General features: G+C 44.7%; 1 protein-coding gene across 3 annotated transcripts in view; it reads right to left on the bottom strand.

The window, feature by feature from the left end:
* Positions 1-13,682, bottom strand: part of TTC39C (tetratricopeptide repeat domain 39C) — a 102,369-nt gene that overhangs the window by 8,780 nt on the left and 79,907 nt on the right. For 2 of the 3 annotated variants that reach the window (XM_045164021.1, XM_044934606.2), the window contains 2 exons: positions 6,374-6,467; positions 2,460-2,567 (listed from right to left, as the gene is read on the bottom strand). In XM_045164021.1, coding sequence (XP_045019956.1) covers positions 2,460-2,567; positions 6,374-6,467 — 202 coding nt within the window. The remainder of the gene's footprint in view (positions 1-2,459; positions 2,568-6,373; positions 6,468-13,682) is intronic. The other variant, XM_045164022.1, reaches the window with a different exon arrangement.

Raw genomic sequence — 13,682 nt, 5'->3', positions numbered from 1 at the left:
CATGGTGACTACATTCGATAATACTGTATTGTAAACTGAAATCTGCCAAGAGTAGGAAAAAAGACAAAAAAAAAAAAGATTAAAAAAAAAAACCAAGGAACTAAGTTCCCAGTGGCAGTGTTTCCAGTCCCTTAATGCCCATCTTCTCAGGCGCTGCTTGTAACACATACCAGTCCTTCAAGCCAACTTAGGTAACAGCTCCTGCAAGCAGCCTGCACTGAGAGCGCAGCAGCGAGCCGCCCCACCTCCCAAGCCCTCTTTATGTGGAGCTCTTCACACATCATCTTCACGGAACCCCCGTGGAGACGTGGAGACTGGAGTCTTTCATGCTGTATCATCTCCTACAACTGGTGTGATCCTGGGATTTCCAGTGAGAATAAATGCTCCTCTATAGAGCCACACTGTACATTTATTTCTTCATGCTCTATGCTCCACAAAGATTTTTAAAAAATACATAGCTCATCAGTATCACCTTTCTAGATTCCATATATGTGCGTGAATATATGACACTTGTTTTTCTCTTTCTGACTTACTTCACTCTGTATAACAGCCTCTAGGTTCATCCACCTCATTAGGACTGACTCAGATGTGTTCATTTTTATGGCTGAGGAATATCCTATTGTATATATATACCACAGCTTTATCCATTCATCAAGCAATGGAGACGCAGACATAGAGACAGACTTGTGGACACGATGTGTGAGAGGGTGAGACGAATGGGGAGAGTGGCATGGAAACATAACTACATATGTAAAACAGGCAGCCAGGGGGAAAGTACTATATTATGCAGGGAGCTCAAGTCAGGTGTGGTGTGGCAACCTAGAGAGGTGGGAAGGGGTAGAAAGTTCAACAGGGAGGGGACATATGTATACCTGTGGCTGATTCATGTTGATGTATGGTGGAAACCAACAAAATATAGTAAAGCAATTACCCTCCAATTAAAATAAAACAAATACCTGCCCACACTGACTACCTGATCCTATCACACCACAACAGCAGCGGCCTGTTTTGGTTCGTCACGTGCAGGGCACACCACCCACTCAATAAACAGCTGCACTTTTCATCTGAGATGCCTCTGAGTTCCGTAAACCAACCCTAAAAGTATCCTAGCAGCATACTGAAAATAATCCTACTCAAACATCAACAAGAGCCAGATGAAAATGGATGAACACCCTGTGGGGTCTATAGGAAGGCCTGCGGGTGTAAGGGCTTCCATCCTGATTGCTAATGGACTGCAGTTCCAGAACATTCTGGATATACACAGGGTCACTGTTAATTCTTTCCCATTTTCAAGAGACCAGTTACAGGGATGGAATGACAGGAGATGTTCAGTTAAATGCAAACCTTCAGAGAAATAAGAATACATTTAAAATAATGCTTAGATCAGTTTTAAATTTTAAGGAAAAGAATCGCTTTTGTGGGTGTGTAAGGAAAGCTCATTGTTAGAGGCAGGAGAAGTACATTCCCTGGGTCTCTTCAATCGCTACCTAAACCACTCTGCATCACACAGGCAATTCATGGGGCTCAGGGCACAGACAGCGGTTCTGTCCACCAGGTGGCAGCATGTCTTTACCTATCTGTTCATGTCAGGGGAAAAGGCAACGTACACGATACTCCGGTCAGAAAGTGTAAGTTGTTTCTGCCATAATGACATGCAGTGTTGAAACACCTTGTGCTCCGCAAAATCACACTAATTATAAACAGGGTTAAGAGGCAAAACAAGGCTGGAACAGACTCCTCAAAACCTGTGCAACTCACAACGAGGCACTAACAATTGAAAGGAAAATATGAACACGATTTAAAAGACATGTTCAATGCTTTAAAATTATTTAAGCGCCTAATAAATGAAAAATAGATTTGAGGAAAAAAAGGAGAGGGGTGAGGGTAAGTTGAGGCTGTTTAGGACAAAGTGTATGAAAATGAGAAGGTCATAATAGGCATGTCCAGGACCCAGCATGTGACGGACCCAGCCCTGGGGGGACACTGGAAGGGGCAGGGCGTGTAGCATGGAACTTCCCAACATTCCACTGGGTGGGTGGGAGCTGTATTCAGCTGCTATTTACTTGCAGTCTAAAACAGTACTTTAGCCACCTGATCTGAAGATCTGATTCCCTGGAAAAAAATCCCGATGCCGGGAAAGATTGAGGGCAAGAGGAGAAAAGGACAACAGAGGACAAGATGGTCGAATGGCATTACCAACTCAATGGACATGAGTTTGAGCAAGCTATGGGAGATGATGGAGGACAGAGGAGCCTGGCTACTGGAGCCCATGGGGGTCTCAAAGAGTCAGACACAACTCAGCAACTGATCAGCAACAAACAACAACACATGCTGTGGGAAACTGTTAAGAACACCACTTCTGCATCCTCTGCCCGTCAGTTCTCCATCCAACAACAAGAGGGAGCTAGTCTGAGACAGAGGAGGGCGTGCTGTGACCATGTGTACTGGGATCCACTCACCTGCAGTTAGGTAGGCATAATAGCACTGGGACCACCGGGACTCGTTTTTTAGCCTCTCAAAGGAATTGAACGCATCCTTAAAATTCAGCTCTATCATGCTGCACCAACCTGTGAAACAGATGTTTTTAGAAAAGGATCCTAAAGTAACACAGGCTTCCCTGGTGGCTCAGCGGTAAAGAATTCGCCTGACAATGAAGGAGACACAGGTTCGATACCTGGATTGGGAAGATCCCTTGGAGAAGGACATGGCAACCCACTCCAGTGTTCTTGCCTCAAAAATCCCATGAACAGAGGAGCCTGGTGAGCTACAGTCCATGGGACTGCAAGAGTCGGACACAACTTAGCGACTGAACAGCAAAATAACACGCTTTTCAGCCCATCTGTAGGTTACACATCTCTCATCCTGCTGACTTCCTCTGCAAGTGTTCCATGTAAACCACCTGAGAACTTCATAATTCTTTTTTTCTTCTTAAACATTTTCAATGGGATGCTTTGAGGAAGACACAGCATCTCTGATTTCACAACCGGTGAGGCAGTATAGAAGGGAGGCGCATAAAGATTTTGAGGAAAACGGTCTAATTTGTCTCCAGTTGTGCAATAAACCTAAGCACAGCAGTGCTTCTCTCCCAAGAACAGGTAGAGAAAAAGGAACGATGCTATTAGATTATATAACATGGTGACCACCTCGGAAGTCTCACATACTCACCAGCGCGTTGATGATCACTGGTAATTAGCAAACTGCTCAGAGGAGTAGAGAGTGAGCCAGTGAGACATTAAGTACTTGCCACCCTCTCTCTGAGGGGCAGAGAAAGGACCCAGCTCTCTCGGAGCAAAACATAGGTAGGGGTGGGGAGAAGCAACAGCAGCAAGGATATAAGGAGTGTTATCCTCTGCTGTTAGTAACAGCAGCTCCCCATCATAGAGCCAGCCCTGGGTGTGCCAGGCACCTGATGTAATTCTCTCTAATCCCAGTGCAGTCTTGGAAAGGTGGCTGATGGTGCCGCACCTGACTAAGGAGAAAGCCTAAGGCATGAAGGGGCTTCGTGACTTGCTCAGGGTCACACGGCTTAGAAGAGGGAAGGGCTGAGGATCAAAGGCCATCACACTCTCCTGTCTGCGAGCTGCCTAACAAATTCTGTTATCCACTCCACAAAGTAGTCACGTCACCTGACACCCTACAGGGATGAGGGGAAGTTACACTTCCAGGAAATTCAGCGTCAAACTCCACGGGATATGATGTGAAGTTGACGTATTTTAAAGATCAGATCAGATCAGATCAGTCGCTCAGTTGTGTCCGACTCTTTGCGACCCCATGAATCGCAGCACGCCAGGCCTCCCTGTCCATCACCAACTCCCGGAGTTCACTCAGACTCACGTCCATCGAGTCAGTGATGCCATCCAGCCATCTCATCCTCTGTCGTCCCCTTCTCCTCCTTCCCCCAATCCCTCCCAGCATCAGAGTCTTTTCCAATGAGTCAACTCTTCGCATGAGGTGGCCAAAGCACTGGAGTTTCAGCTTCAGCATCATTCCTTCCAAAGAAATCCCAGGGCTGATCTCCTTCAGAATGGACTGGTTGGATCTCCTTGCAGTCCAAGGGACTCTCAAGAGTCTTCTCCAACACCACAGTTCAAAAGCATCAATTCTTCAGCGCTCAGCCTTCTTCACAGTCCAACTCTCACATCCATACATGACCACAGGAAAAACCATAGCCTTGACTAGACGAACCTTTGTTGGCAAAGTAATGTCTCTGCTTTTGAATATGCTGTCTAGGTTGGTCATAACTTTCCTTCCAAGGAGTAAGCGTCTTTTAATTTCATGGCTGCAGTCACCATCTGCAGTGATTTTGGAGCCCAGAAAAATAAAGTCTAATGCTGTTTCCACTGTTTCCCCATCTATTTCCCATGAAGTGATGGGACCAGATGCCATGATCTAACCCTAACCCTAACCCTAATTTTAGAGTAAAACCTGGGGCAAATTATTTCCATCCTAAAATAGACTTCAGGGTAAGATTTGGATTCAGTGCAAAAGTAGAGGTGGGAGGTAGCACCAAACCAAAATAAGGAGGCTGAGTTCCGATTGCGCTGTTCCCACCCTCCAGCCGCACCCCAGGTCAACCCTCCTACGTCCCTAGCTCTGGGTTCCATGATTTCTAAGCTTTCTGCAGCTCTAACTTTCTGCCCCACCACAGACCCAGAAGTGGTGCACACACAAGAAAAGGCCACCATGATCAGTCTGCAATATATACAGTATCAAATCTTTATGTTGGACACTTTACTAATGTTACATGTCAACTCTATCTCCATAAAACTAGAAGAAAAAAAGAGTATCCTAAACAAGAAACATGAAAGGTCACCAAAGCTAGTTCTTCAAGTTCTATACTACTACATCAGTTGTGAAATTAGAGATGCCTTGTCTCCCTCAAAACATCACAGTTACCGTGTCTCATATTCCATTCCGCATTACGGCTACACACCAGAGCTCCAGCAACTTGGTGGCTGTTGTTTAGTTGCTAAGTCATGTCTCTTTTGTGACCCCATGGACTGTAGTCCACCAGGCTCTTCTGTCCATGGGATTTCCCAGACAAGAATATTGGAGAGGACTGTCATCTCCTTCTCCAGGGGACCTTCCTGACCCTGGGATCAAACTCAAATTTCCTGCATTGGCAGGTGGGTTCTTTACCACTGAGCCACCAAGGAAGCCCCCCAGCAGAGGTTAGATGGCAGAAAAATATATTTCCCACTGGATCACATTTGATCTTCACTTTCTAAGCTATAACAGATGTATAAAACATAATACTGTTTATTGGGCAGTTCTCAATCAGCACTCTTCTTTAAAAAAAAAAGAAAAGATTCAGGAAGACAAATGTATCTATGGCAGGCGAGCAAGCAGCAGGCACTGTAAGGTCCACGCTGCCAGGTGACAACTGCCTCCCCAGGCTTCCTCCATCTCCTTTTGTGTCTCTGATGACAGCCTTTGGAGTCTCAATTTCACTTTTGGTTCTCATCACCACCTCATCCTTTCTCCCGTCTCTGCTCCCTCCTTCACTCCTTGTACGTGCGCTATATACAGTGTGACCTTGCAGTCTTGGCTCAAATTCTAAAAAGCATGAATCCCTTACTAAAATGTGTTCCTGTTTATGCTTCTCAGCATAATTAAGCCACTGTCAGAGTCAAGGATTATGGCATCACTAACGTATTTTAGTGCAGTCAGCCAAAAAAAAAAAAAAAAATTAAAGCAACAACTTTGAGGGAGGGGAGAGGGGGGCTAAATCTTGGGCAAACAAATGCCTCCAGGTCTGTCTATAAATGCATCTCCAAGAGGGGAGAAGCAGGAGAAAGTGGCTAACACGTGTGCCAAGTACCCTGCCTCATGCTCATTCGGGTACTTTCATCTAAACCACACAGCTGCTCCAAGGGCGACTGCAGGGCGAGGGCTCCTAGTTAGTTGGTAGAAGAGCTAACTGGGCTTGGAATCCGTGCACCCAATCTCTCCTAAGCCGGACTTTTCTTCTCAGGTACACAGTGGTGGGAGAGAAGAGACAACAGTTCTGAATTCTAATATCCAGTCCAATAAAAGAGTCAAAATTGGTTCTTCTTTTTTTTTTTCAAAATTGGTTCTTACTCAATTCAGTCAACTGTGCCTATTAGCCTAGAGTCAAATCGTCAAAGGAACAAATTATTGGAAAGAAGTAATGAGAATTCACTGAGATAAGTATCGCTACTTCCGCTATGGTAACAAAGTCCTGTTATTACAAAAGGCAGCCGGCATTTCACAAAGACACAAACTGAACAGCATTAACAGGGAAAGAGCGCACAGGAATGCATTAACACTTGCAGGACAAGAAGCTGGACACAAACTGCTGTGTTAATACACTATTTGATGACAGGCAACTGGACTGACATTCAACACTTACCAATTTCATAGAGACAAACATGCTGGATTTCTCTCTGGTCTACCGCAAGTTCCAGAGCAGTATGGAAGGAAGTCAAGGCACTGTTGATTTGACACTAAGGAAAAAAATGAAAGCACAGTCACTGGCTTAAGATCTATCATTAACATTGCGACAGGATGAGATGGTTAGGTGGCATCACCAACTCAAAGTTCATGAGTCTGAGCAAGCTCCGGGAGATGGGGAAGGATAGGGAAGCCTGGTGTGCTGCAGTCCATGGGGTCAAAAAGAGTCTAACGCGGCTGAACTACTGAACAACAAAAGCATTGTTTTCCCAAATTTAAAAGTGTCTTTTCCCTTCTAGTTACTTTAAACAGATTAAGCAGTTATAGAAGAGAGCGATCTGAAGACTTCTGGGGAAATGGCCCCGACCATGGTTGTGAGCTGAACCGAGCTCAGAGCACCTCTCCTTCTGCTCAGCCAGAAAGACCCCCCAGGAGGGCTTGGCCCACAGCCCCTCCTGCCACTGGGGCTCTCTGTGCACCTGTACACTAGAACTTGGGAGTCCAGTGATGAGCTGAGCTGATCCTTGGGATGGGTGACTTTGACAGGAGAGGGACTGTACGTCCTCCTGTGTATACCCACAGGACCCAGAGAGACTCGCAGTCAGCACTGTCGGGAGCCAGTCCCTGGGTCCAGCCTCAGCTGCTCTCCCTTCTGGGACCCCCTCACTCTCGACCCCACAACTCAGTGCTGTTGTCAGATTGCTTCCAGTCAACACCTCTCTTCTCTGGACACTTTAGAAACTGAGGATCCAGATTTTACTTCCTACTTTTACATTCATCCAGTACTGTCTAGAGCCTGAGAGACTCTCAGATGTCTGTCCTGCTCTTTGCTGGTTAAATACATTTAGTTTTTCCTTCCACGAAAGATCTCTTTCAAAGTCTGCTGATCTGAGGCCATAAGCAACTGGTAAGATCACCTACAAGGCATCATCAGGATGAAAGGGAGGTAGATTAAACCCTAAATATGGCAACGACAGGCATTAGGTATCATCTATCACTAAGGATATAGTGATATAAATCCAAATATAAATCCTAAATGTCCCGAAGTCCTGATGCACGCTCAGAAGTGTTCCTTTCTCCCTCCCGCGGTGCCTACAATGCGATGCTCTTCCACCCTGCTCTCAGCGCTCCATCCTGTGCATCTCCCTTTGCTGCTCCCAGGGAACTCCCTTTCCAACGCTCCAGCTGCCTCTTCTCCCTGCAAGCAGCCAGACTGAGGCATGAAGGGTCTAAGAAGAGGGGCTGTTGGTTCCCTGAGCCCAGCCCCCACCACATTCCTCAGTGACATGATGCCTGATCACTGCAGGAGGCCCCCGGACCCTACACAGGGCACAGATGAGTCAGCAAGAAGATGTGCAGGACAGTCTGTGACTCAGGAGCACTAGGAGCCAAATGACTCATGAACCAAGGCCACGGCTGGGCCAGTAACTGCTCGTGCCCCGTGGTAACACTTCACTCTGCTGGCAGCAAGCTTCAGACTGAGTGCTCAATCCCGTGTCACCCCACAAGTGCTCGGCAGGTAGCCACAGAACACACACATCACTGCCTCACTAACTTGTATTCTCAAGGAGCTCAACACTGAGTTGAGGGGACCCTCACAGGAATGAAACAAGCTCCCTTCTCTAACCTCGAGACGTTTACACTGATTGTGAGCACAAAACCAAGATATGTGTGTATGTATGCATGTGTTTAGTTGCTCTGTGGTTTCTGACTCTTTTGCGACCCAAAGGACCGTAGCCAGCCATGGTCCTCTGTCCACAGGATTCTCCAGGCAAATCCTGGAGTGGGTTGCCATTTCCTCCTCCAGGGGATCTTCCCAACCCAGGGATGGAATGTGCATCTCCTGCATTGCAGGCAGATTCTTTACTGCTGAGCCACTGGGGAAGCCCACAAAGCCAAGATACCAAAGGTAAAAATCAATCTCTTATGAAAAGTATGTATGTGTGGAAGGATCTGGACACTCATTATGCCCATTTATAACTTTCTGGATCAATCATTCCTTCCTGGACCTTCCTGATGGTCTAGCGGTAAAGAATCCATCTGCCAATGCAGGAGACACAGGTTTGATCCCTGGTCTGGGAAGATCCCACAGATCAATTGAACAGAGCAACTGAACCTATGCACCACAACTACTGAGCCTGTACTCTGCAACAAGAGAAGTCAGGGCAATGAGAAGCCGGTGCAACTAGAGAGTAGCCCCCCACTTGCCACAAAAGAGAAAGCCCACACAGCAATGAAGACCCAGCACAGCCAAAAATAAATAAAAAAAGTTCTTCCCTTGCATCACACATGCACTCAACTTAGCCCATTTACACAGAAACCACAGTGTTAGGGGTTCTGCTTTGCTTGGATCTCCCCAGTTTCCCAAGTTAATGGCTCTCAACTCTCACACAGGGATGGGCCATCGCTACCAAGCTGACCCCAGCTGGGGTCCAGCAGATGGCCGTGCGATGCCACACTGCCCTTCAGAGGGCAGAAAACTACTCAGTCAACATTTATCAGACAAATACTGTGCCCGGGATGGAATAGGCTCCGGAGATGCACAGATGAGCCCAAACTAAGCTGTCAACTCAAGAAAATAAGAAACCGAGTAATAGCTGAATCAACATTATTTCTCTTAACCCTTTCCAAGAGTCTGAGATAGGTGTATATTAGTTTCATTTTCAGATGAAGGAATGAAGTTCAAAGAGGTTAAGTAGCTTGGCCAAGGTTGGGGGCTAGCAATTGCCTAGTATGTAAATTCTGCTCCAACTGCCTCCAGAGCATGCGTTCTTCAGGGAGAGAGATGCAGGTGTGATTAAACGAAGGATCTGGAGAAGAGGGCCAGTTCCGGGATTATCCAGAGGGCACTAAATACAATCAACAGAATCCCTACAAGAGGGAAACAGAGAGAGCTGACGCAAGTAGGTGGTGGTTTAGTCGCTAAGTCCTGTCCAACTCTTGCAGGCCCACGGACTGGACACCACCAGCCTCCTCTGTCCTCGGGATTTCCCAGGCAAGAATACTGGGGTGGGTTGCTATTTCCTTCTCCAGGGGATCTTCCTGACCCAGGGATTGAACGTGGGTCTCTTGCACTGCAGGTCGATTCTTTACCATCTGAGCCACCAGGGAAGCCTGATGGAAGTAGAGGTGGTGGTACTGTGACCACAGAGGCAGAGATTGGAGTGATACGGCTGCAGTCCAGGAATCTACGTGACCACCAGAGGCAAAAGGCAAGGAATGGAGTTTCCCTACAGCCTCCAAAGGGTGCACTGCCCACCGCCTTGATTTGCACCCAGAGAAACTGACTTTGGACTTTGAGCCTCCAGAATTGTGAGAGAGAAAATTTCGGTCATTTTAAGCCATGAAGTTTGTGGTAATTTGTTAGAAACATCTTGGGAAACCAGAGCAGTATACCTCTTTAAAGATTAAACTGTGGGGATTTCCCCAGTGGTCCAGTGGCTAAGACTCTGAGCTCCCAATGCAGGGGGCCCAGGTTTGATCCCTGGTCAGGGATCTAAGATGCCACAGGCGGCAACTAAGACCCGACATGGCTAGCTAGCTAAATAAGTAAATCAATAAAAGAAAAATTAACCTGTGAAGAAAGTCCCAGGCTCTTTGTGTTATAAGCACCCGATCAGAACTGGAAAGTACTGAGGCCATTTATGGAGCTTAACGGCATTATCCCAGGAGCAAGCATAGCTACAAAATTAATTCCACTTCTAGTCTGATCACTCATTAAGGAATTACGATGAACAACCATTAAAATTGTAGAAATATGTTTCCTTCTTTTCACCAAAACAATTCAAAACAAAAGTGATCCATGGGAGTCCTTACGGTTACAAATTAAAATACCCACAGCTCAGCAGAGAAAGGAGAATTATTCTCAATTTGACACTCAATTCCCAGCTTAATTTTTAAAGAAATGCATGTACCCTGAAGAAAACACAGAAAATAGATTAGTATGAAAAGGCTAGGACATCAAGAGTTAGTATCACACCGGCTTTTGTCACATGAATTGTGCCCTGATACTCTGTCACAAAAATGACCAAAAAAGCCTCAGTTTCCTTACTGGTAAAAGGAAGGAAAAAACATTGGCAAGCTTTAATCTGCCTCCAGAGGAAGCCATGAAGAATAAAAGCAGGAATCTCTGCCAGATTAAATGGAGCATATTTATTGCCAAATTAAAAGCAGCAGGACTGACGGCCACTGCACTGTCATTACAGAGAGTCCACGTGTTTTTCCAGTTACTCGGGACTTGCTGGGGTGTCTTCTTAGGCATTTTATATCTTTTGTTGGAACTGAAAAAGGGGTCTGTTGCTCCATTTTATTCTCCAAGTGAATACTGCTGGTATGTGGAAATCTTTGGATTTTTTTTTTTTTCAAGTATAATATTTGTTACACTCCAGAATTTTTAAAATTCTTAAACTTTTTTCTTCTGGATTCAAACCATTTGCACACAATGACAGTGCTGTCTCTTCATTTACAATAGACAACTGTAGCTGGCTAGGACCACTGGTGAAAAAGGGCTTTCCCAGAGGCTCACTGGTAAAGGATACACCTGCAGTGCAGGAGACACAGAGACAGGGGTTCGACTCCTGGGTTGGAAGAGTCCCTGGAGGAGGAAATGGCAATGCCCTCCAGCATCCTTCCCTGGAAAATCCCATGGACCGAGAAGCCTGGTGGGCTCCAGTCCAGGGGGTCCAAAGAGTCAGACACGACTGAGGGACTGAACGAGTGTGCACGCACGCACGCACACACACACCAGTTAAAATACTGAATATTAGCAAGCACAAAACACATATTTGCTTTATTCTAATATAAAGGAAAACATTGGTTTTCATTCCAATCCCAAAGAAGGAAAATGCCAAACAATGTTCAAACTACCACACAATTGCTTTCATTTCAAATGCTAGCAAGGTAATGCTCAAAATCCTTCAAACTGGGCTACAATAGTACATGAACTGAGAAATTCCAGATATTCACGTTGGATTAAGAAAAGAGGAACCAGAGATCAAACTGACAACATCCGCTGGATCATAGAAAAAGCAAAGGAATTTCAGAAAAATATCTATTTCTGCTTCATTGACTATGCTAAAGCCTTTGACTCTGTGAATCACAACAAACTATGGAAAGTTTTTCAAGAGAAGGGAATACCAGACCATCTTACCTGCCTTCCTGAGAAATCTGTATGCAGGTCAAGAAGCAACAGTTAGAACTGAACATGGAACAACGGACTGGTTCCAAATTGGGAAAGGAGTACGTAAAGGCTGTATATAGTCACCCTGCTTATTTAACTTATATGCAGAGTACATCATGCAAAATGCTGGGCTGGAGGAAGCACAAGCTGGAATCAAGATTGCCGGGAGAAATATCAATAACCTCAGATATGCAGATGGCACCAGCATTATGGCAGAAATCAAAGAACTAAAGAGCCTCTTGATGAAAGTGAAAGAGGAGAGTGAAAAAGTTGGCTTAAAACTCAACATTCAAAAATTGAAGATCACGGCATCTAGTCCCATCACTTCATGGCAAATAGGGAAAAAGTGGAAACAGTGTCGGATTTCATTTTCTTGGGCTACAAAATCACTGCAGACTGACTGTAGCCACAAAGTTAAAAGACACTTACTCCTTGGAAGAAAAGCTATGACAAATATAGACAGCATATCAAAAAGCAGAGATATCACACTGCTGACAAAGGTCCATGTAGTCATTCTCCTAGTAGTCACATATGGATGTGAGAGCTGGACCATAAAGAAGGCTGAGTGCTGAAAAAATGATGCTTTCGAACTGTGGTGCTGGAGAAGACTCTTGAGAGTCCCTTAGACTGCAAGAAGATCAAACTAGTCAATCCTAAAGGAAATCAACCCTCAATATTGATTGGAAGGACTGGTGCTGAAGCTGAAGCTCCAATACTTTGGCCACCTGATGTGAAGAGTCAACTCACTGAAAAAAACCCTGATGCTGGGAAAGATTGAAGACAGAAGGAGAAGGGGACAAAAGAGGATGAGATGGTTGGATGGCATAACTGACTCAATGGACATGAGTTTGAGCAAACTCCAGGAGATAAGTGAAGGACAGGGAAGTCTGGTGTGCTGCAGTCCATGTGGTCAAAAATAGTTGGACATGACTTAGTGACTGAACAACAGCAATGCAGTAATTAGTAATTCAGCTTCTCACAAATTATTTCAGAACACTGGAAAACATTCCAGGTTTGTTTTTAATTAGTAAAGTTAATTTTTTTAGAGCAGTATTAGAGTGTGAAAGTCGCTCAGTCGTGTCTGACTCTGTGACCCCATGGACTATACAGTCCATGGAATTCTCCAGGCCAGAATACTAGAGTGGGCAGCCACTCTCTTCACCAGGGGATCTTCCCAACCCAGGGGATGAACCCAGGTCTCTCGAATTGCAGGCGGATTCTTTACCAGCTGAGTCACAAGGGAAGCCCAAGAATACTAGAGTGGGTAGCCTATCCCTTCTCCAGCAGATCTTCCTGACTCAGAAATCAAACTGGGTCTCCTGCATTTAGACCAGTATTAGGATTATAGCAAAACTGAGCAGAGAAGTCAGTATTTTATTATAAAATATACTGAAGAATGAAAGAGTTGTTAGTTTCTCATAATTGTATTTCTGCCAGATTCTTATATTTAAGAAAAAATGCTATTTCTTAGGAAGAAATAACTTTAAGCTTGTTACAGTTTAGTTGTCAAGTACCATAACATTTGAAACCAGCTTTGTTCCCTTTAATACATTTTGCCTTCAATTCTGAAATTATCATTACTGTCTTTTTTTTTTCCCACTCACATATACCTGATTTATTTTGTCTACACTTTAGCCTTTACTTTTGCATCACCATTTAAATATTTTTAGTTAGCTATGTATCTAGTTTGTTCATTTCTTTTTTATCCTAATCTTAGTTATAATCTTTTATATAGAGATAATGGTAAACATAAATGGATTTAGACAACTAATATTTTTGTATTAATTTCTGATTTTGTTCCCAACAGTTACTTTTTTCTTATTATACGAACTATTTTACTTGCTTCATCCATTACATCCCTTTAGATGGTGTAAACTGTTTTTACAACTCTGCTTGTGGTCACCTAGAGGTCGGAAAAAAAAAAAAAAAAAACTAGAGAAATTCCTATTTTATCTAGCAGGTATAAGTAAGAGCTGTTTGCGTCAAGAGCCTACCACAAATACACAAGCGAGTGCTCTTGCCCGAAGGGGACAAAAGAAAATAAAACATGTAATACAAAGGGACAGACAGACCTGGGCAACATTTTCTA

This window comes from Bubalus bubalis, chromosome 22 (assembly GCF_019923935.1).
Source record: "Bubalus bubalis isolate 160015118507 breed Murrah chromosome 22, NDDB_SH_1, whole genome shotgun sequence".
In the NCBI taxonomy this organism is placed as follows: Eukaryota; Metazoa; Chordata; class Mammalia; order Artiodactyla; family Bovidae; genus Bubalus; species Bubalus bubalis.
Note: the sequence above shows the minus strand (reverse complement) of the source record. Positions and strands in the feature narration are given on the sequence as shown.